At 35.8% G+C, this 26,059-nt stretch overlaps 1 protein-coding gene across 10 annotated transcripts in view; it reads right to left on the reverse strand.

Moving 5' to 3' along the window:
- CDC42BPA (CDC42 binding protein kinase alpha) overlaps window positions 1-26,059 on the reverse strand; it is a 314,468-nt gene that overhangs the window by 231,310 nt on the left and 57,099 nt on the right. For all 10 annotated transcript variants that reach the window (XM_002925755.4, XM_034666613.1, XM_002925754.4 and 7 more), the window contains exon 2: window positions 15,816-15,907. In XM_002925755.4, coding sequence (XP_002925801.1) covers window positions 15,816-15,907 — 92 coding nt within the window. The remainder of the gene's footprint in view (window positions 1-15,815; window positions 15,908-26,059) is intronic.

Raw genomic sequence — 26,059 nt, forward strand, 5'->3', positions numbered from 1 at the left:
TTTTTGGAAGTTATTGAGGCACTCCTTCTGGTCTAGAACAAGGTAAATTTTCTTTAAAGATTTTATTAGAGAGAGAGAGAGCACAAGTGGGGGAGTGGGAGAAGCAGACTCCCCACTGAGCAGGGAGCCCAACGCAGGGCTCGATCCTACCCTAGGATCATGACCTGAGCCAAAAGCAGCTGCTTAAGTGGCTGAGCCACCCAGGTGCCCCAAGAACAAGGTAAATTTAAAGAATGATTTGTATGTGCTAGAAAAGAATGTGTATTCTCTACTGGATATAGAATTCTTTACTAACCTATTAGGTTCATGATAACCATGTCATTAAAATATTTTACATCTTGTCCCAGTGGCAACAACAGTGGACTGGGTTTACAGAAAGCAGGTACTAGGACTGGAGGCGGCAACTGTAGGCTCAGGGTCCCCAACAGCTTTAGTAAATCCAGGATCCAGATCCCAAAGTGTGGTGGGCCCTAGCCACCCTTTTATGCCTGGTGGTGCTGCTTACTAAAGCTGACCCCATTTTGCACCCCCGCAGATGAACTGTTCAGCCTCCATAATGCGGACATCAGCAAAATGGACTATTGAGACTTTCCTGGATAGACCAGAGAGTACAGTCTGCCTAAAAAACTTTAATATCCAGAAATAGTGGCCAAACTGTCTAAACATTCAAAAGACATCATCAACAGAACTCCTGTGTTTCCTCCTGGTTGTTTGGGCCATGAAAACCACTTCTGACCAGCTCTGCATTCACACCCATGCGGATGCCAGTGGGGAGAGCAGGGCCTGCTGAAACTGCTCCTCTGATGGGCTGTGGGGGACGAATGTATGGGGGCCTTCCCTCTGGAGCTTGGAATTTCTGGACCAAGCAAGCCTGGTCTCAGATGGCCTCATTATGATTCCATGTATGCTGCAGACCCTACCCTACCCCCCCCACGTGAGCACTACTTCAGTGGCTCTCAGCCACCGGGCAATGGAGGTGGAGAAGGCCTCCCAAGGGCAGCAAGGTCTATCAGCCCGGCTATCCTCCGACCTCTGAGGAGCTACCGCTAAGGTTTCCCGTCCCTTCCAGCACAACCCTCGCAACTGTGTTTACAAGCAGGGCCCAGCAGAGGGAGCCTTCCCCGAGTCTGCAGACCACAGCCCTGAAGCTCAACTTGTCAGCCAGGAAATCAAGGGAGGCCGTACCACCCGCCTCCTGGACTGGACCGCGGAGAATGCCATCCCCTCCTGGCTGGCGTCACTCCTAGAAAACGGACTGGGGGGACAACTGCTTCTTCAAATTCTCTGAGGAAAGGCCACTGTGGAATCAATCAGAGACTGTGGTTAGAATCTCAGGTACTGATCAGCACCACAAAAATGTTGTGGCCTCCTGCCGCCTGGGCTTGGTCGGTTGTTTTTGTTTTTTTTATAAGGCTGGCTGGGTTAAGGTGAGGATGGCGGTGGGAACGCCTTTTATTCTTTGAGCTCAGGTAAGACTGAGGAGCTTGGACAGTGGCTAGTGTGCTGTGGGGCCCGAAAGACGAGACCAGGCCACACTTCTTGTGCACTATTTAAGGTGATCTGTTCTGGGTTAAACAGAACTCTCTTACACAGGAAAAGCTCCCAACCCCGGCTACATGCGGCCTCTTCGGGGCACCGATCCTCACTGCTGACGGCACAGTGAGCCCTTTCAATATCCTAATAAGGACTTTCGCGTCGACTAGTGCTGGCTGCTCCAAATCGGCCACAGCCAACCTCCGAACTCTCTCCCGCCCCCACGGGACATCTCCACTGAGCAAAGCCGAGCGAGAACCTGAAGGGTCTGACTCCAGGCTTTCCCAAGGGATGGAAAATGAAATGCCAAAACAATGTTTTAAATTTCTACATATATTCAGTACCCCTTAGCCAGTAGTCATTGTCTAGATTTGGAATTAGAGGAGAGAAGACAGCCCTTTAAATGAAGAAAGCCACTTTGTCCAGGGGTCCCTTAATCTGTTGAATATGCCACTGTGGCACACCCTCTCTGTTCTTCTCTGTGGCCTGACTTTTTTTAAACAGAAGTTTTATTTGCAGTGAACCTGATCATGCGAATGAACAATTCCAATGCTGGCCAGAACTGCTGTGCTAGTTGCAGAACATAAATCCCAGTAGAATAGCTTAAACAAAAGTAAGTGGGTCCCTACTAGATACCAAGTTGACTGCCTCTAATCCCTTAGTGAAACTAGTTTAGGAGAAAACAATTGTTACCATTTTTAAAAATCACTGCTTTACTCTATCAATCATTTTAACACAGAACGGAATAAATAGGCCATTAAAAAGTTCCACCTTCAAAAAATAAAAACTTCTAAGTCTTGATTTTTTTTATTTGCCTGACTTGCCGGTTTCTGAGTAGGGAGAGTTAAAAGCTCTATTTTAAACTGTCCTGAGTTTTGTATTCCCCTATGGAAATTTTATCAGTGGTTACTGTATATATTTTAAGGCTCATTTGTTAGATAAACATCAATTATTATACCTTTTTACAAATCACTTCACATTTGTGAGTATAACATACAGAAAGAAGACAAGACAAATGTGGAGTTAAACACAAATTTAAAGTGAAGAACATACAAGTAAAAGATCCAGAAAGAGAACATTGCAATAACCCACAATCTGCCCACGGGCGTCCACCTTCTCACTAGAGATAACCATTATCCTGACTTTTGTGATAAAATCAAATCACATGCATTCTTTCCTATGGTCCCCTCCTTCAACTCAACGCAGTCAGAAACAAGGTTATTCCAGCCTCATCAAATGGGCTGGGCAATGGTCCCTCTATTTCTATTTGGGGAAGTTTACATTTAGAAGTACTTCTTCCTTAAATTATTCTCAGAACTTGCAGGTTAATCCATCTCAACCTGAAAGAATTACTAGTGATTTTTTAAAATAGAGAATAACTTCAAAAAGAGTTTATTATTCAATAAACAGCTAATGCTTCAAAAATCAAAACAAAAATGTTTCTACTTAGAAGGGTCACTCCCACTCCTGTCAGCGTCTACCAGTACCCCATTCCCCCTTGTCCCTGTAAAATGTTACTTTATGAAAATACAAGTATGAATTGTACAATTTCTACCTCTTCTTAACAAAAACAGCATACTATATATATAGAATCCTGCAGCCTATTTTATTCACTTTATACTAGATCCTGGCAATCTCTCCACAGAGGTCCAGGGAACTTTTTCTTTATTAGAGCTGTATGGTTTTCCATTGTTCAGCCTACTTTGGACACTTGTGTTGTATTTGTCTTATTTTTTACACTTGAACATCTGATCCATTTGTAGTTTGTCCTTATATAATATGAATTTTAATTGGATCCACAAACGGACCCTTCCAACTGGCTATCCCACTGTCTCAAGACCATGTATTAAAACGTCTCTTTTACACTAACTGGGGATGCTGCCTTTAGCAGACATTAAATTACCATGTGTATGTGAGCATATTTCTGGCCTTCTTATTCATGTGTATTTCTTGAGGCTTCATAACACGTTTTAATTTAATACAGGTCTGTCACTGCTCTATTTTTTAAGCATTTTTCTGTTCTTATTTCCCTGCATAAACTTAAGTATCAGCCTAGTAATTACCATATGTATTGGAATTATTTAATCTGTTAATTTAGAAAAAAGTAACACTTTTATGATGTGGCAACTATAAATGTGTTTTTCTCTTCCATCATCTTCCAATTGCCAGTTGTTTATACATATAAAAGTTCATGACTTGTGTATGTGTATAATTACTATGGAATTATGTCTATTTTATAGTAGCTTTCAGCATTATCTTGGGGCTTTTAGATATATTTTTTAGATATATAATAACATATTTGCAAACTGAAGTTCTAACTCTTCCTTTTCAATTCTTATACCCAACTGATATAGGCTTTTTCGCTCCCCCCACCCCAAAAAAATTGTGTGTGTGTGTGTGTCTGGGTCATTCCAATTTTTTTTTGTTTGACCCTAATTCTGGGCAATTTATGTGGCTCCACCCTCTAATTTATGCAGTAGCAGAAAGGCAGAAGGGAGAGAGCAAAATTATCAACAAGAAGAAAACTGACACTGATGTTTCTGTAATGAATAAGAATGTTGTGACACTTAAAAGATGCTAAATTCTTGGAGTGAGAAAAAAAGACCCATATTCAAGAACAACTATTACGAAAATAATGCAAAGATGTCCAGCAAAGAAGTCAATACAGAAATAAGGAGGTCACGTGTTGTGATGAGCGCTGGGTGTTACACGCAACTAATGAGTCTTTGAACACTACATCAAAAACTTATGATGTACAATATGCTGGCTAACAGAAAATAAAAAAAGAAGAAATCAAAAGAAAACATTAAAAAATATTCAAATAACCCCCGAAAAGGCAGAAAGAGAACAAGAAAAGGACAAGGATGAGGCAAACAGAAAACAAAAAAATGACATACCTATATATATTTATATTTGTAAATTTTCATTAAAATGGCCTAAACCAGGCTTCAGCAAACCATGGCCTAGAAGTCAAATATAGCCCAACACCTGTTTTTTAAATAAAGTTGAATACAGCCAAATCCATTCACTTACAAATTGTCTACTGCTATAGTCACATTACAATGACAGAGTAGAGTACCTGTCACAGAAACCACATGGACTGAGAAATCTGAAATATTTACCGTCTGGAAGTTCACAGAAAAAAAATCTGTTGACCCATGGTCTAAACAGTCCTATAAAAGCACAGAGATTACCAGAATGTATAAAAAATGCAACACATAACTTTATGCCATCCACAAGAGATTCACTTTATTTTTTTTTAAAGATTTATTTAGAGAGAGAGAGAGAGCACGAGAGAGCAGGGGGATGGGCAGAGGGAGAGGGAGACAAGCAAACTCCCTGTTGAGCGGGGAACCCAAAGCAGAGCTCAATCCCAGGACCCCGAGATCACGACCTGAGCCGAAATCAAAAGTCAGACTCTCAACCGACTGAGCCACCCAGGCACCCCAAGAGATTCACTTTATGCACAATTGCAAAAAGAAAAAGTTGAACCCTTAAGAAAGCTGACTATATTAATACGAGACAAACTAGACTAGCAGACATACTACCTTACGAAAAAGGAAATATTCCGTAATGATAAAAAAGTTGCTGTATCAGAAATACATAAAAATTGATAAACTGTATGCCCCTTCTATGAGTTTCAAAATGCATGAGAAGCAGGAGGAATACACACAAGCACAATTATATTTGAAGATTCTAATACTCCTCTCTCAAATGAACTAAACAAAACTCACCAAAGTATGGAAGATTTTATTGACAGCAGCAACCATCTTGACCTGACATTTATAAAAGAATATAAGCAACAAATGTAGAATAAAAATCATTTAAGTGCACATGGAGTGTTCATAACAATAAGCCATATTTTGACCATAAAACAAAATTTAATAAACCTCAAAAGTACTGAAAACTTAAGAGTATGATGTCTGACCATAACAAACATAACTTGGACATCAATAACAATAAGATAACTCATACAGTCCCAAAATTATTAAAAGTAAATGCTACAGTTAACAACTCGAAGATATGAAGGAGAAAGTTAAATAGTATTTTGATATGAATGATAATGAAAATATAACATCAAAATCTGTGGGATACACCTAATCTTGCTCAGAGGGCCATTTATAGTTTTAATGCTTAAATTGGAATAGAAAAGAATCAAAGAGCTAAGTTTAAGTTTCTACCTTGAGAAGCTAGAAAAACGATGAGCAAATCAAATCCAAAGAAAGTATTAGAAAAGAAATAACAAAGAAAAAAAATTTAAGTTAAAAAGTAACAAAAACAGGAGTGCCTGTGGGGGTTCAGTCAGTTAAGCGTCTGACTCTTGGTTTTGGCTCAGGTCATGATCTCGGGCTAGTGAGATGGAGCCCTGTGTCCTGTTGGGCTCCACACTCAGCACAGAGTCTGCTTGAGATTCTCCCCTCCCCCACTCCCTCCCCCTCTGCCCCTCTCCCTGCTCCAAAGCACTCTTCTCTAAAATAAATATTTTTTTTAAAAAGTGACAAAAATACAGACCATTCACAAGCCTAAAGTAGCTTTGTTCAAAATTAATAACATTGAACAACCTCTAATATGGCTGACAAAGAGGAATAAAGCATAAATAGCAATGAAAGATGGACTATCACCTCATATTCCACAGACATTAAAAAAGGGATATTATGAGCAACTTTACATTTGAAAACTTAAATCCATGAAAAACAAAATTTACTGAATCTGACACAATATAAAACAGAAAATCTGAAGAGCTCTGTAACCACCAAGAAACTAAATTAGTAGGATTATATGTCCCACAGAAAAACCCCCAAGTCCAGATGGTTTTACCAGTGAATTCTATCCAACATTTAAGGGGGGAAAAATACCAAATATACACAAAATATTTCAAAAAAGGGGGAGGCAAACCCTTCACCAGTTCATTTTTCAAGTCCAGCATAACATTAATGTCAAAATTTGACATCAACATTATAAAAAAAGAAATCAGAGGTCAACATTCTCCATTAGTTATAGATATGAAAATAGCTAAGAAAATACTAAGGAACTATTAAATAGAGCAGCATCTCAAAAGGATAGTAAATCATGACCAATTGGAATTTACCCCAGAGATTAGTATAACATGGGAAAAATCAATCATATATCAAAGGCATAATCCATGAAAGAAATAACTGATAAACTAGACTTCATCAAAATTGAAGATTTCTGCTCTGTGACAGACACTGTCAAGACAATGAGAAGACAGGGGCGCCTGGGTGGCACAGCGGTTAAGCGTCTGCCTTCGGCTCAGGGCGTGATCCCGGCGTTATGGGATCGAGCCCCACATCAGGCTCCTCTGCTGTGAGCCTGCTTCTTCCTCTCCCACTCCCCCTGCTTGTATTCCCTCTCTCGCTGGCTGTCTCTATCTCTGTCAAATAAATAAATAAAATCTTTAAAAAAAAAAAAAAAAAAAAGACAATGAGAAGACAAACCTGAGAGAAAATATTTGCAAAAGATGCATCTGATAAAGGACTGTTATCCAAAATAAACAAAAAACTCTTAAAATTCAACATTAAGAAAACAAACTACCCCATTAAAAAAATGGACCGAAGATCCTAACAGACATCTCATCCAAGAAGATACACAGATGGCAAAAAAGCATATGAAAAGATGCTCGCAACATCACCTAGGGAACTGCAAGTTAAAACAACCATGAGATACAACAACACACCTATTAGAATGGCCAAAATTTAAAACACTGAAAACTCCAAAAGCTGATAAGGATGTGGAACAACAGAAACTCTCATTCATTACTGGTAAAATGCAAAATGGTACCAGCCACGTTGTAAGACATTTTGGCAGTTTCTTATGAAACTTCAACAATACTCTTCTCATTCCATCCAGCAATCATGCTCCTTGGTATTTGCCCAAAAGAAGTGAAAATTTATGTCCACACAACAACCTGCAGGTGGGTATCTATGGCAGCTTAATTCATAATTGCCAAAAGTTGGAAGCAACCAAGATGTCTTTCAGTAGGTAAGTGGATAAATAAAACCAGTGCCATGTTCAGACACTGGTAAAAAGAAATAAGCTATCAAATGCCATGAAAAGACATAAAAGAAACTTAAATGAACATAACTACATGGAAGAAGCCAATCTGAAAAGGCTACATCCTGTATGATTCCAACTATAGGACATTCTGGAAAAGGCAAAACTGTGGAGACAGTAAAAAGATGAGTGACAGCCAGAGGACGAGGGAGGGGTGGGATGGTAAACAGAGCACAGAGGATTTTTAAGGCAGTGAAACAATTCTGTGTGATATTATAAGGGTGGATATGTATCATTATCCATTGCTTCAAACCCATACGATGTGCACCTCCAAAAGCAACCCGTAATGCAAACTATGGACTTTGGCTGATAACGCTGTGTCCCTGCAGATTCACAGACTATAGCAAATGCATCACTGAAGTGCAGGATGTCCACAGTGCAAGTGGCTGAGCACAAGCTGGGGCCGGGGGTATATGGGAACTCCCTGTACTTTCCACTCAATTTTGCTATGAACATGAAAATGCCCTAAAAAATAAAATTTTTAAAAAGTTAATCAAAACGACTCACCATATTACCAGAATAAAATAGCAAATCTATATGATTATTTCAATAAATGCCCAAAAGCCATATGACAAAATTCAGCATCCATTAGTGATGAAATTTTTTAAATTCTCAGCAAACTAGTAACAGAAGACAGTATCTTCAATCAGATAAAAGGCACCTACACAAACACCTACAATTGACACCATATTTAACAGTGAAACACTGAATCCTTTCTCCCAAAGCTCAGGAATAAGGTAGGGATGCCTATCCTCATGACATCTATTCAATATTGTACTAGAAGTCCAAACTAGTACAATAAGATAAAGAAATAGAAGGTATAAAGTCTGTAAAGTAAAAAGGAAATTGTCCCTATTCTCAGACGATATGATCGTTTACAAAGAAAATCTAAGAAAGCAACAACTAAAACAACAAAGAACTATTTTTAAAAAATAAGTGAATTTAGGAAATAACGTCAGATACAAAAATCAATGGTGTATCTACAAAATAGCTGCATTCTATCTGAATATAAAAATTTTCAGTATCATCTACCACAGCATCAAAAACGTAATATACTTAGGAATACATTTAAAGAAAAAGTGAACAAAAACTATATGCTAAAATTATAAAACATTCTTGAGAAAAATTAAAATACACCTTAAAAAACAAAGAAGGGGGCACCTTGGTAGCTCAGTCAGTTGAGTGTCCAATTCCTGATTTCGGCTCAGTTATGATCTCAGGGTCATGAGATCAAGCCCCACACCAGGCTCTGCACTGAGTGTGGAGCCTGCTTAAGATCCTCTCTCTCCATTTCCCCTCTCCCTCTGCCCCTGTGCACCCCCACCCCAGTTCACACATGCTATTTGTCTCTCTCAAAAAAAAAAAAAAAAAGAAAGAAAGAAAGAAAGAAAAGAAACAACATTGTTTATGAACTAGCACACTCAACATTGTTAATATGTCAGTCCTACCAAAACTGATCTATAATGGAATGCAAATTCATTTTCTAAACCAGTAGGCTTTTATGGAAACTGACATGGATTCTAAAATTTATGCAATAATGCCACAGTTCTAGAATAGCCAAAACGATTTTGAAAAAGAACCCAGTAGAAGGACTTACACTCAGACTTCACTGCATGCTCTCGACTTTATAGTATAAAACTACAAGAATCAAAATCAAGATAGTGTGAGACTGGCAAAGGGACAAAGAAACCAATGAAACGGAATCGAAAGAGGAGGAAAAAGATCAAGACTTACATGGTAAACTGATTTTTTTGACAAAGGTGCTGAAGTAATTCAATAGATTGGAAACAGCCTTTTCAACAAATGGTGTTAAAACAACTAGAAATCCACTGGGAAATAAATGAACCTCAATCCCTATTTCACATCATACATTGATTAATTTGAAATGGGTCACCAATCTAAACAAAAAACATAAAACTATAAAGCTTTTATGGGAAAAACATAAATACCTTTGTGACTGGGATATGAACAAGAATTTCTTAGGAAGAACACAGAAAATAATGACAAGAGAAAAAATTTTCAATTATATCATCAAAATTTAAAACTTCTCATAAGGAAACATTTCAAAGAAAATAGGCAAGCCCCACAGCCTGTGAGAAAATATTGACGAAACATGTATCTGACAAAGGACTTCTATAAATATAAAATATAAGAATTCCTACAACTCAATAATGAAAATACAAATACCTCTATTTTTTAAAATGAGCAAAATTGAACACATCACAAAGAAGGTCTAAGAATGGTGCATAAGCCACAAAAACACATTATTATGTTGATATACAACACAAATCCAAATAACAATGCAATTTAAGACCATGAGATACTATTACACACTCACTAGACTAACAACGAAAAGGTACTGGTGAGAACCATGGAACACGGTAGGAATAGAAATTGGTACAACCCAATTAGAAAAAATTTGCCAGCTTCTTTTAAATTTAAACATGCACCTACCACTAGCAGAGCAGTTCCAATAGTACATATTTATACTTGTATAATAATATGCATATCAGCTTTATTCCTAATACCCCAAAACTAAAAACAGGCCCAAATGCTCATCAACATAAAAATGGATAAACTGTAGTATGTTAATAAAATAGTATGCTAATCAGCAACAAAAAGGGAATATTCACAAATTTCAATCACAAGGATAGATCTCACAGACATATTCTGAGGAAAAGAATTGTACACCAAAAAGTACATATAGTATGATTCCATTTACGTGAAATTTTCAAAAACCCAGAACTAATCCACAGTTAAAATTTAGAACAGTGTTTGCCACTTGATGGAAGTTATAGGGAACTAACAGGGAAGGAAACTTCCTAGGAAGATGGAAATGTTCTATATCTTCAATAAGGGTAACTATTTGTCAAAACTCATAACATTATACAAAAGAAAAAGGAAAAAAAAGAAAGAAATCACACTCTTAGATGGCTTAACTAGTTTTCAAAGAAATAATACTAATCTTACACAAACTTTCAAAAACCTGAGAAACCAAAAACACTTCCCAAATTGTCTTATGAGCTAAGCATATCATAATCCCCGAATATAAAACAATTAATAGGATAGGTAAATTAAAGGCCAATCTTTCTCATGCATGTAAACAAAAAAACTGCTAAACAAAATATAAGCAAATCAAACCAAACTATATACATTGAAATGATACACAGGAACAATTGGATTTATACACTAATGTAGTATTGATACATTTAAAAACTAACCAATATAATCCCCACAGTAACCAAATGTAGAAGTTAAATCATATCAACAAAACACATATAGAAAAATCTTTTGATAAAAGCTAACTCCCATGCATTGCAAAAACTCTCAACAGACTAGTACTAGAAGGAAAACTACCTTAGTCTAAAAAAAAAGAGTAACAATACAAACAAAAAAGCTGCAGCAAACTTCAAACTCAATAGTAAAATACTGAATACTGCCCCCTGAAATCACAAACGAGACAAAAATTCTATTTTCACCACTTGAATTCAACATTTTATGGAAGATCCTCTCCACTGCAATAATACAAGAAAAAGAAATAAAAGGCATAAAGATCAGAAAGAAAAAAAGAAAAAGCTGTCATTATTTGGAAATAAGACAATGAAAAATTCAAAAAACTTACATATAATCTAGAATAAATGAATTGATCAAGATCTTTAATACAGTATCAATATACAAAAATCAACTGTATTTCTATTCTAGTAACAAAGTTAGAAAACAGAATTCTATAAAAAGCTCATCCGCAAACATCAAACACTCATAAATAGATGTATAAAAGCTACAGAGAATAAAATGAGCCTTGACCCATACCTCAAGAAACACAAAATAATCAATATCAGATGGATCACAGACTAAAATATAATACTTTTTTTAAAAATTATAGAAGATAACACAGGAAAATACCTTCATGACCTTGGAGTTAAAAAAAAAAAAACTTCTTTAAAGGACCACAAAAAGGACTAACTATAAAGAAAAGTTAAATTAATTAACTTCACTAAACCTAAGAACTTCTCTTCAATAACAGATCCATATGGAGAGGGAAAAGCCAAGCCACAGAAAGGAAGAGAGATTTTATTTAATACACACACATACGCACATTATCTCCAACAAAGGATCTGTATCCAGAATATACCAGTAAGTCAGACAACCCAGTCTCAATTCCCCACCCACTCCCAATCCTCCAACCTCAGAATATGCACTTCATGAAAAAAAAAAAAATCTAAGTTATATACAGTGATATAAAAACGGGCTTAAGAGTTATCAGAAAATGTAAAGTGAAATCATAATTCAATATTACTACTCACCCACCAAAAAAATGGCTAAAGTAAAAAAGAAATAACCAAGTGTTGGTGAAGTTGTGAAGCAACTGGGACCTTCATTGTTGGTGGGTGTATTGGTAAAAAACTGGCAAACTGGTAACCACTTGGGAAATTATCTGGCACTATCTACCAAAGCCGAATAGGCCTACCTGATGAACCAGCAATTCCACTCCTAAGTTTATATCAAACACAAATGAGTGCCTCTGTCTCCCAAAAGACATGTACAATAATGTTCATAACAACATTATTAACATGGCAAAAAACTATAAACAACTTGAATACCCACCAACATTAGTATGAATAAATAACTTGTGGTATATTTATACAAAGGAATACTGTGAACTAACACAAACAAAGATGAATCACACAAGCATAATGTTGAGCAAAATAAGCCAGAAAGAAGAGTATGTATTATATAATTTCATTAATATAAAATTCAAAAAACAGGCAAAATAAATCTACAGTGATACAGTCAGCATAGATGGTTAATATGGAGGTGCTTATTCACTAGAGGAGGCAAGGGGTGTCTATCTTGGTCTGTGTAATGGTTACACAAGTACATGCAAATGTAAAAATCCACTGAGTCATGCATGCATAGAATTCAATGTTTTAAAAATTTTAAGACCTCAAAATAAATATATTTTCAGACAAATAAAAGCAGACAGTTTATCATCAGCAAACCTAATGAAATAGTAAAGGGAATTTTTAAGTAAAAATGAAAATGTTATCAAAGGGAAGTCTGTGAATGAAAAGACTGTGAATGTGAAGAGCAACAGAAAAATGCAAATATGTGAGCACATCCAAAGGAACAGGGACATTAGTTTTTGAGGTTTTAAATATATGTACAACATAACAGCAATGACCCAAAAAAGGTAGAAGTCAGGTAAGTCAGAATTGACAAAATGCAAATTTACCAAGAATACATGTGGCAATCTCTAGGGAAACCACAAAAAGTAAAACTACGAAATTAATAAATGAAGGAGAGAATAATTTAAAATACTCTATTACCAGGAATTGAGAGACACATAATACAGAATGGGCAAGACAAATAGAAAGCAAATAGTAATAAATAATTCCATTACGTATCAACTGACTATATACTCCATTAAAAGATGAGATTATCAGACTAGATTAAAAAAACAAAAATTGGGGGACCTGGCTGGCTCAGTCAGTAGAGAATGTGACTCTTGATCTTGGGGTCATGATTTCAAGCCCTATGCTGAGGGTAGAGTTTACTCAAAACAAACAAACAAAAAAAAACCCCACAACAAACAAAAAACCTATATTCTAACAGTAAACGTACCGTAAGATTATAGAAAGCTAAAACTGTAAGGATGGAATAAAATATTTAATGCAAATACTAATAAAAAGAGCTAGAATCATTCTATTAATATCAAATTAAGGAAAATTTAACTCAAAAGGCATTACTTAGAGACAACAAGGATCATTCATTATGATAAAAGAGTTAATCACCAGGAAGATATAATAACTTTATATCTGTCATCAGTGAAGACTAAAAGAAATAAAGAATAAACAAATCCTCTCTCAGGAAATGACAGATGAAGCAGAGAAAAATAACAAAGTAAAGATGTGAAAGATTTAAACAAGATTAATGATTTTAACCTTATTGATATTTATACAACAATGCATAGCAAATTTCAAAGGGCTGAAATCATGAAGTGACTGTTATGGAATTACACTGCAACTCCGTAACAGAAACATACCAAGACGACCCTCCAAGTATTTAGAAACTGAACAACAAACTTCGAAAGTAATAGATCAAGAAAAAGAAGAACAAAGTAAGAAAACACAATGGAAATTTGAAATCAATTTGAAATTGGAAATCACACTGTATTTTGAGCAAAATGGCAATAAAAATATGACATATCAAAACTTATCAGCTGTACCTAAAGCTTCTTAGAGAAAACATATAGCCTTAAATACACATTTGAAAAGAAGGGCTAGACATCAATGCTCTAAGTATCTATCTCCAAAAGTTACAAAAAAAATAGCAACTTAAAATCAAAGAGAGGTAGAGTTGGCTTCTCCCTCTGCCCTTACCCCTGCTCCTGCTTGCTCTCTCTAAATAAAATCTTCAGGGGCGCTTGGGTGGTTCAGTCTTTAAGCATCTGCCTTCAGCTCAAGCCATGATCCCAGCATTCTGGAATCATTCCGGAATCGAGGCCACATCGGGCTCCCTGCTCAGTGGGAAGCCTGCTTCTCCCTCCCGCTCCCCCTGCTTGTGTTCCCTCTCTCGCTGCCTCGCTCTCTGTCAAATAAATAAATAAAATCTTTAAATAAATAAAATAAAATTTTTTAAGATTTTATTTTTTTGACAAAGACAGCCAGCGAGAGAGGAACACAGCAGGGGGAGTGGGAGAGGAAGAAGCAGGCTTCCCAGAGAAGGAGCCCGATGTGGGGCTCGATCCCAGAACTCTGGGATCACGCCCTGAGCGAAAGGCAGACACTTAACGGCTGAGCCACCCAGGCACCCCAATAAAATCTTTAAAAAGAAAAAGAAAACCAAAGAGAGTAGAAGGAAGAAAATATTAAAAGCAGCAATTACTGAAACAGAAAAGAAATCTACAATAGAAAAATTCAAAAGGCAAAGTTTAATTCATTGAAAAAATAATAAAAGATAAAACTCTAGCATGATAAATGAAAAAAAAGGGAGGTAAAAATAATAAATATAGTAATAACTGTGAAAAATTAGATGACACAGGTGAACTTAGCAAAACTGACACACAGATAGAATATCCAAACAGTCTGATTTTCCACTAAAGAAATTAATTAAAACTGTCTCACTGGCAACCTCCAGGCCCAATAGTTTCACAAGTGAAATCTTCTAAGCATAGAAGGAAGAAATAATATCTTCCAAACTCTTCCAGAGAACAGTAAAAGAGGCCAGCATAACCAAAATACCAAAAACTGATCAGGATTTTAAGTAGGAAAATTACAGGCCAGTTTCTCTCCAAGAATCTTAAGACACACACTCTCTCTCTCCCCCCCTCCCGCCCCGTCACACACACACACGCGCGCGCGTGCACACACACACACAGCAAGCCAAGTGCAATGAGACATAAAGAGGATAATACAAAGTTGGGCTTATATTAGAAATCCAAGGTTAGTTTAACATTTGAAAATAAATTGTAATTCAACACATTAACAGAGTAAAGGAGAAAAGCCTTACATGTCTCAAGATGCTCATAAAACATTTTCTTAAAATCCAATACAATTTATAATTGAAAAAATAAAATCAGCTAGGTTGCTAGGTATGAAGTCAAACAAAATTCCATTACATTTCTAATGACTAGAAAAAAACAACTAGAAAATGAAATTTAACTAAAAATTCTAACTAACAAAGAATATCACATTCCTTCATCAACTGGCTGACCCAGTATTATTAAGGTATCAATTATCTACAAACTGATCTCCAGTTTCAGTGCAATCCTAATCAAAATTCAAGCAGATGTATGGGTGTGGATTTTTAAGAGTAATTCTGAAACTGAAACACTCATTGTAAAATTATATGAAAATATCAAGGGCCAAGAACAGAGGAGGAGAGGGAGGAAGCTGGAGGACACACACTACCAGATATTGAGACTTCTTAATCTAGAGTAAGATCGTGGTACTGGCACAATGAGAGACACATAAACCTGTGGAACAGAAGAGTCCAGAAGCATACTCAAACTTACGCTGACATAGGAAGAAGAAAAACATCTTGGAAAAAAATTCCACGTAGAAATATTTCTTTCAAAACACTAATATATTTTCTGATTGATCATATCAATTATGGCAGCAAGGAAATCATGTTGTTAAATTCTCTTACAAACTGTATAAAATTGCTTCCAAAACAATTAGCAAAACTTACATAAAAACTTTCTCTCTTACCTCTCCGAAAGCTCCTCGACCTATCACCTTCAATATCTCAAAGTCTTCTCTATGTAGACGCATCTGTTTTACTTTAGAAGTAAATGGTTTGGCTGAAACAAAAGAAAACATCAATTACTTTCTTAATGAAATGTGATGCAAATTAGTATATCCATACTGGCGTTTCTTAATCAAAATTCAAATTATGATTAAGAATGAAGTCAAACAATTTCATAATCCCAAGTACATTAAGAAGAAATAGATTTAATTTCCATAAGAAAACAATTTCCTTTATTTCTTACATGTGAATTACATTTTTGATAGGAAATATTTTTAAACACCTAATAACATATGAAATAATGCAAAGTAACAGGGATGTACATGTGGGATCAAGATTTCAACTTTCATGTTGAACACTGTATATTCTAACACTCAATGCTAAACATATATTTTAACACAAATGTCTGAGAAGTAAAAACAAATTTCATGGAAGAGGGAGTTTCAGCAATTCCCACCAAGTAAATTCAGATTTCTTTCACACTCATTCACTTATTTACCCTTTTACCACTCCTTTAGCAAGAGTCTACACTATACAAAGCACGGTGGCAATCACTGAAGTCTGAACAATTATGAGTACAATATGATACCTTCCTTCAACAAGTTCTCAGCCTTCAGGGCAGACAGACAGTAGACACATACACAAAACCTAACAATGGGAAAACTTCCAATAGAGGTAAATATAAAGTGCTTCAGGATAGGTGAGAATGGAACACTAATACTTCACAAAGTAACACAGGAACTGGACCTTGAGGATAAGTAGAATTTTGCTACTTTGCCTGGGTTTGCAGTGTAGACATTCCAGGCACAGGAAGCAATATAAGTAAATGAAGAGAGGCAAGAAAATGACCTTGAGGTGATAACAGTAAATATTCCATTGTTGTTACAGAATTTTGAGAAGAAATGCAAAGAAATTGGACCTAGAAAGTGGAAAATGTAAATGCTCTTGAATACCATATAAGGAATTTAGACATCCGATTAATAATAGGGGATAAATTGACATATTTTTAAAAATCCTAAAATCAATGTATGTTCTGCTGCCTCTAAGAGAAATGTATACCCATCTTCCTCTCCTCCCTTCATGTCCGTCTTCGTTCTCACACAAAAAGGAGTAATATGATTAAAGGGTCATTATATATATTTTTTTAAAGATTTTTTTTTAATTTATTTGACAAGAGATAGAGACAGCCAGCGAGAGAGGGAACACAAGCAGGGGGAGTGGGAGAGGAAGAAGCAGGCTCATAGCGGAGGAGCCTGATGTGGGGCTCGATCCCATAATGCCGGGATCACGCTCTGAGCTGAAGGCAGACGCTTAACCGCTGTGCCACCCAGGCGCCCCTAAAGGGTCATTATATATTGATACAGTTCTTTTCCCCTTCCTTCCACGGAGAGTAATATTTATTTGAGCATTAGGAGAGTGAAATAAGCAAGCCAGTCCTTATAACTTGATTTGTTCTGAAGATATTTAGCCCAACTAACTTAGAAAAGAAGGGTATTCCACATTGCATATCTCAGTCTAGGACAGAATTCTGTGCTGGTGTTTTAGATAATAAGGAAAGGAAATAGAGATTGGCTATTTGGAATTCACACAACAGAGAAGATGATCAAAGGAATATCAAATTTGAATGAAGGTATGAAGGATCTCATCCTAGGAGAAAGAACACGCAAAACAATGGCACCTTGGTTTCTGAACAAACTGGACTGGACAAAGTGTTGAGACTGTGGGACCCAGTCAGGGTCCCCAAAGGAAATACCTTATTGTAACTGGAGGAAAGTTTATTGACAAATAGACTATCTGCAAAGGTGTACACAGGATATAAGGGAACCACAAGTAACAGTAGTTATCTATCTAGCAGTGTGAGTACTGCTATCTATCTAGCAGCAATCCGAGACTAGTGTCCCTCCCTTTCCCAGCTTCTACATCAGCATTTCAGAAATACATGGTTAAGACTCGTAGGTACAGAATATATAAATTAAAAATAAAGATGTGGAGGGGCGCCTGGGTGGCACAGCGGTTAAGCGTCTGCCTTCGGCTCAGGGCGTGATCCCGGCGTTGTGGGATCGAGCCCCACATCAGGCTCCTCTGCTATGGGCCTGCTTCTTCCTCTCCCTCTACCCCTGGCTTGTGTTCCCTCTCTAGCTGGCTGTCTCTATCTCTGTCGAATAAATAAATAAAATCTTTAAAAAAAAAAAAAAAAAAGATGTGGAGCCAGCAAGTATGAGTCTAGTGCTGGTCCACTTGCCAGCTATAGCTACAAAACATCGCACAGCAGCCTACAACTTAACATTTAGCAGTTCTTTAAATACATTTTCTATTTCATTTTATATTCCTCCTACCTCAAGACTTCCAAATAACCTGACCCCAAATAAAGCACATGCTCTATATGCTTGTCTCATTACTGATCCTAAATTAAACAATAGCATTTCATTACAGGCAACTACAGTTATCTGTAATCTCGAATAATTCCATATATACCTTCTTTTGGGTAACATTCTACTTATCTAAAAGGTCCAAAATGTAACTTTTTCAACCTCTGAAACACTACCACAAAACAGGAAAGAAACTATTTTTATTTAAATTCAATTAGCCAATATACAGTACATCATTAGTTTTTGATGTAGCATTCAATGATTCACAGGAAGTATTTTTTAAAACCAGAGTAAATGAAACAGAATCTGGGGAAGCAAACAGTTGGTAAAAAGATCTTTTAGCAAATGTACAAAGGATGATAGTATGCCAAAAAAAAACATCATTTTTCCACACAGTAGCATACACCCTGAAAGCACCACAAATGAGTACTATAAAATCATGTGTAATTAGGACTAAAGATTTTGAGTTTTCCAAGTTTTATGGGAGCCTTCAGCATTAACAGAAATTTTAAAAATAATCCTATCTATTCTTTACTTCCTAGAACCTGCTGGTAAAAATCCCATTTCTTTGACTTTGCAAAACTATTTTATTTTAGGTATTCAAAACTGAGTTACGTCACAAATTTCTTCAGAAGGCTCATAGTTTTGGGGTGCCTGGGTGGCACAGTCGTTAAGTGTCTGCCTTCAGCTCAGGGCGTGATCCTGGCATTCTGGGATCGAGCCCCACATCAGGCTTCTCTGATAGGAGCCTGCTTCTTCCTCTCCCACTCCCCCTGCTTGTGTTCCCTCTCTCACTGGCTCTCTCTGTCAAAATAAATAAATAAAATCTTTAAAAAAAAGAAGGCTCATAGTTTTACTAATCATTTACTCAATTCACTCAAAAAGTGTCTTCTAATACCTGTTGTATGCCAGCCATTTTATAAGATGCTAGAGACACAAAAGATAAATAGTCCCTGTCCTCAAACAAATTATGCATTAAGCGTTACTCTTCCATTTAAAATGTTCAGTGTGAACACAAATGGCTAATAAACAGAAAATGGCACTCACAAGAAATCAGAGAAATGCAAACAAACATACTAGAAATATTCTATTACTTATCAATCAAATGGGCCAAAAAAAAAAAAGTGAGGGGCATCTGGGGGGCTCAGGGCGTGATCCCAGAGTCCTAGAATCGAGCCCTGCATCTGGCTCCCTGCTCTGCTGGGAGCCTGCTTCTTCCTCTCCCACTCCTCCTGCTTGTGTTCCCTCTCTCACTAGCTGTCTATCTCTGTCAAATGAATAAATAAAAAATCTTTAAAAAAAAAAATAGTGAAACCACCAAGTGTTTGTAGGTGTGTGAAGTGTGAATAACAGGTATTCTCATACACAGCTGATATGACTATTACTTACAATCTCAGTGAAGAGGATTTGGTTTCCTATTTCATTCTTTTAATTTGGTATATTACTTAAAAAGATTTCAAAAACTGAAACATCTTTATATACTTTGGAATAAACCATACTTGGTTGTAATATATTCATTTAACACACAGATGACATTGCTTTGCTTTTATTTTAAAATTTTACATCTGTGTTCATAAACAATGTTGGTCTACACTTATCTTTTTTCTATACTGTCTTCATCTGCTTTGGGACCAATGATAAATCAACCTCACTAAGTATTTAGTAGCTTTCTCTCCTTTTTCATTCTCTAAACAAAATCTAGGTTGTTTAAAGATCTCCAGGTGATGAACAAAACTACAAAACCTTTAAAAGATGAAAGCAGAGACTCTGACTATAAGGTTTGATAAAACATGCTAATGAAAACATCTTTTCAGTGGACTTTTAATAATTGACTTCATATTATTGTCATTTTCACATTTTCTATTTCCTTCTGTAACAACTGTTAATTATGCTTTTCTACAAATTTATACATTGCATTGAAATTCTCAAATGTATTGGAATAAAGTGAAATAATATTCTTTTGTTTAAAAACTCTACAATATAAATAGGTTTGATCCCTTTTTAGATACTAATACTGTATATTTGGGTCTTTTTTCTTTGTTTTCCTTACCAATATTGCTGGAAGTTTGCATATTTTACAGTAATTCTTCCAAATACATAGTATTTAGATTTGTTGGTCCTCCATAAAATTCTGTGGGTTTTTTCTTGTTTTAGTAGGTTCTTCCCCAAATTTATGCAAAATTTCAGAAAAAGTAGAGGCTAATATTAATCCTTCCCACCCACCAAATAACTAAGTTAGACATATTAATAATAAGCAAAAGGGATATTAGGGGGGAAAACATTAGAATAAAGATTAAAAGGAGCCATACATAGAGCTTTAAAAAAAAAAAAGTCAAAATAAACAGGACATAATGATTCTAAACACATATATACCCAATAACATAACATCAAAATATGTAAAGCCAAACTGACAGACATAAAAGAAGAAACAAACTCACCTTCATAGATTTTACTATAACCCTCCCAGTAATTGATAACTCAACCAGGCCAAAAAAAAAAAAAAAAAAGCACCATACATGTAATGCTCCACCTATGAGTTGGAGAATATCACTATAAAACACACACAGAACTTCTACAAATTTTGGCAACATGCCAAGACATAAAACTACCTCCAACAAATTTCAAAGTACTCAGAACATAAAAATCAGATTATATAAGTATAGTGCAATTAGAAATCAATAACAGAAAGGTTACCAGGAAAAACCATAAGCGATGATTTCAAAAATCAATTTTAAAGAAAAAATTAATAAGATAATTAGAAAATATTCAGGACTACATAATAATAAAATACTACACAACAAAAGCAGCCTAAACCAGCATATACAGGAGGGGGGGGGGGACTCTCAATATCAACAATTAACACCTTAAAAATTAAGGTGTTAAACAGACAATGAAGTATTAGGCCAAAAGAATAAACTCAAAGTAGAAGAAAACAAAAAGGTAAGAAAGCAAAATAAATAAAAGTAATTAATTTGAAAATAAGAAAATAACAGAAAGGGTCAACAAGGCCAAAGGACAACAGAAAAATCTATACTGGAAATGAGAAACTGGACAAAACTTCAGATGCTGAGATTAAATGGGTGGTAAGAGAATATCATTAAAAGCTTATGCCAATAAATTTGAAAATGTAGAAATAAATTCCTAGAATGAGTAACTGTTTTTTTAAATTAAAAATATGAACTATCTAATAAATAAGCTGAATCACTAGTGTAAAAATCTTCCACAAAAAAAAACAGACCAATCCTGAATAGCTTTACCTGCAAGTTCAACTAAAAACATTAAGAGGTAATTCCCATATTAAATGAAATTTTCCAAAGAATAAACCAAGAGGAAAAGCTGTATAGCTCATTTCAGCCTAACGTCAGACCAAAAATACAGATGTTGTTCATGAATACAGATGCAAAAAGTCTCATCAAATTATCAACCTAATTAAGCAATTTATAAATAAAATAACATGACCAAGTTGGGTTTATCCCAAGAATGCTAGGTTGTTTTAATATTAGAAAATTGATCAACATGATTCATCACATANAAAAAAAAACAGACCAATCCTGAATAGCTTTACCTGCAAGTTCAACTAAAAACATTAAGAGGTAATTCCCATATTAAATGAAATTTTCCAAAGAATAAACCAAGAGGAAAAGCTGTATAGCTCATTTCAGCCTAACGTCAGACCAAAAATACAGATGTTGTTCATGAATACAGATGCAAAAAGTCTCATCAAATTATCAACCTAATTAAGCAATTTATAAATAAAATAACATGACCAAGTTGGGTTTATCCCAAGAATGCTAGGTTGTTTTAATATTAGAAAATTGATCAACATGATTCATCACATAAACAGATTTTTAAAATATCAATATTTCAATAAAAATATCTACATACAAACACAATTCAATAAAATCATACAACAATTCATGCTATTTTTAAAAACTGCACTTTTAAAAATGAGAAACAGAAGGAAATTTCCATGGCCTGATAACTGATAGCTACAACCGCAGCAGAATAGCAAACGTAACACTTAACAGAAAAATGTTAAAAACATTCTCCTTAAAAATCAAGAGGCAAATAAGGATGTCTTCTATTAAAATAATCATTATCACTTCTACTTAACATTTTAATAATGATACAAGCAGTGCAGTAGGAAAAGAACAGACATTAAGGACTGAAAAGGAAGAAAGAAAACTTATGCACAGATGATGTAATTACATAGAAAATTACACAAGCAAATCAAAACCACAAGGAGATATCACTTCACACCTGTCAGAATGGCTACTATCAAAAAGACAAGAAGTAACAAATACTGGCAAAGATGTGGAGAAAAGGAACCCTTGTGCAATGTTGGTGGGAGTGCAAATTAGTGCAACAACAGTGGAAAATACGTAGGTTCCTCAAAAAATTAAAAATAGAAATAGAAATATATGATCCAGTAATTCCATTACTATTTATTCACAGAACATAAAAATACTAATTCAAAAAGATATATGCATCCCTATGTTTATTGCAACATTATTTACAATAGCTAAGACATGAAAGCAACCCTAGTGTCCGCTGACAGATGAATGGATAAAGGGTGTGTGTGTAGATGTGTGTGTGTGTGTGTGTGTTGGAATATTACAAAGCCATAAAAAGGATGAAATTGTGCCATTTGTAACAACATGAATGAACCTAGAGGATAGGCAGGTGAAATAAGTCAGAGAAAGACAAATACAAAATGATTTCACTCATACATGGAATCTAAAAAACAAATGAATAAACAAAAAGCAGAATCTGACCTGTAAATACAGAGAACAAATTGATCGTTACCGGTGGGGAAGGGGGTGAGGGGATGGTGAAGATAGGTAAAGGGGAGTGGAGATACGGACTTACAGCTATGGAATCAATAAGTTATGGAAATAAAAGACACACCATAGCAAATATAGTCAATGATATTTTAATAGTGTTCTATGGTGACAGATGACAGCCACACTTGTGGTGAACCCAGCATAACATAAAGAAAAGTTGAACTAGTAAGTTGTACGCCTGAAAATAATGTAACATTTGTGTCAACTACACTAATTTTTAAAGAAATTTATTAAATTTCATCTTCCATAAAAATATGCTTCAAATTGAAATAATGTACAGATCCATAATATTTTTGAGTTCTCTACTCTGAATGCAAATAAATTATTTCAAATATATAATCCCCCCCACAAAACAAAAACCAGACTCTTAATTACAGAGAACCAACTGGTAGTTGCCAGAGGAGAGGTGGGTGAAAGGATGGGCAAAACAGGTGAAGGAGATTAAGAGGTACAAACTTTCAGTTATAAAATAAGTCATAGAGATGAAAAGTACAGCACAGGGAGGAAAAAAACAAAATCAATATACATCATAACTGCAATGATTGAATCAAGCAAGTTGCTGGACAGAAATATTATGCAAAAGTCAATTTCACTCCTATACAACAAAAACATTTTTGGAAACTGATCTGGAAAGATATTTATAATGGCATAAATATAGCTTTTAAAAGGACCAATCAATAAATCCACCAAAAGATGTATCTGCCCTTAATATACTACAAATGTTTCCTGAAAGATGTTAAAAGACTCAAACAAGAAGTCCTTGGATAGGAAGGCACAGTATCATTAAAAGGTCAATTCACCCCAAATATATCTGCAATTTAATGTAATTACACTCAAAATCCCACCCAGGGTTTTCATGAACTTGACAAGCTAATTTTAAAATCTACAAGGATGAACAAAGGACCAAGAATAATCAAGACACTTTTGACAAAAACAAAAACAAAAAACATGATAGAAAAAGGAGAAAGACTTGCACTATTAACAAACCGAGACTTATGATAAAACTACGGTAATTAAAATAGTATGTGTTGGCAAGAAGATGGACAAATTGGCCAAACAGAGAGCCCAGAAGCAACTCATACACATATGGATATAATTTATAATAGTACTGGCACAGTACAATGGTGGGAAAAGAACGGACTATTTAACACATGACACTGGGACAATGGTCATATTCAGAAAAGGAATGCAACTGGAAAAGTATTTCACACAATATACGAAGTCATTGCAGGTTTTTAGAAGACAATATACAGGATACTATGACTCTGGGTTGGAGAAGAATTTTTTAATGAAGATAACGTATAGTTTATTTAAACAATTAATAAATTTGACCATTAATTTTTTCATCTGGGCGCCTGGGTGGCGCAGTCATGTAAGCATCCAACTCTTGCTTTCAGATTGTGATCTCAGGGTCATGAGATCGAGCCCCAAGTCAGGCTCCAAGCTCAGCACAGAGCCTGCTTAAGACTCTCTCTCCCTCTGCCCTTTCCCATCAGTGCTCACTCACACACGTGCTCTTTCTCTCTCTCAAAATAAATAAATCTTTAAAAAAAAAAACTTCTTTTCATCAAAAGGCACCATAAAAGCAAGACACTAAGTAGGAGTATTTAACTGTGACACATATAACTGAAAATGGACTGATATCCAGAATACATACCAATCTCCTCCCAATTCATTTTAAAGAAACAAATCACTTGTTATGATGAGCACTGAGTGTTGTATGTGATTAACCACTGAATTCTACTCTAAAACCAAAACTGCACCGTATGTTAACTAGACTTTCAATAAAAATTTAAAAAGGAAAAAATAAATAAGTAAATGAAACAAACCAATTGAAAAATTGTGTATTTCATAGAGGAGAAAACACAATGGCCCATAAACATATCAAAAGACAGCCAACCTGGGGCACCCGGGTGGCTCAGTCGTTAACCCTCTGCCTTCAGCTCAGGTCATGATCCCAGTGTTCTGGGATCGAGCCCCACATCAGGCTCCAGCCCCGCATCCGGCTCCCTGCTCAGAGGGAAGCCTGCTTCTCCCTCTCCCACTCCCCCTGCTTGTGTTCCCTCTCTCTCTGCCTGTCAAATAAATAAATAAAATCTTAAAAAAAAAAAAAAGACAGCCAAGTCAATAGTAACTGAACAACTGTACCTAAAACCACAGCGACCTACAATTTCGTATACATCTGATTGGCAAAAATTTTAAAAGTAAACAAAAACCAAGTGTTGGGAGGAATAATATCTGGTCCACTGCTAGTGGGAATGTAAATGAATACAACCACTGTATTTAAGTTTCCCATTTAGCTATTACAATGGAATATATGCATATCCTGCTATCCAGAGATTCCATCATTGACATATAACAGCACCTGGAGAAACTCTTGCATATGGGAACTGAAAGACAGTATTATTCAGCATCATCCATAATAATGAAAACCTGCAAACAAATGTCCATCTACATGAAGATGGACTGTGGTTCATTCATACAATCAAGTAATATAGGAAAGTGAAAATAAATGAACCATAGCTATTTTAAGTGAAAAGTAATAAAGGGAAACATCACTAAAGTGAATTCTGGATGCAGAAGGGGAGACTGGTCACACTAGTCAGAAAGGCAAAAATTAACATGTCAGTAAACAACAGATGTTGGCAAAGATGTGGAGAAAGGGGAACGCTCTTACACTGTTGGTGGGAATGCACACTGGAGCAGCCACTCTGGAAAACAGTACAGAGGTCCCTCAAAAAGTTAAAAATACAGCTACCCTATGACCCAGCAACTGCGCTACTGGGTATTTATCCAAAGGATACAAACATAGTGATTCAAAGGGGTACATGCACCCCAATGTTTATAGCAGCAATGTCCACAATAGCCAAAATATGGAAAGAGCCCAGATGTCCATCGATGGATGAATGGATAAAGAAGATGTCATACCTATATATGATGAAATATTACTCAGTCATCAAAAAGAATGAAATCTTGCCATTTCCAACAACATGG

This window comes from Ailuropoda melanoleuca, chromosome 8 (genome assembly GCF_002007445.2).
Source record: "Ailuropoda melanoleuca isolate Jingjing chromosome 8, ASM200744v2, whole genome shotgun sequence".
NCBI lineage: Eukaryota > Metazoa > Chordata > Mammalia > Carnivora > Ursidae > Ailuropoda > Ailuropoda melanoleuca.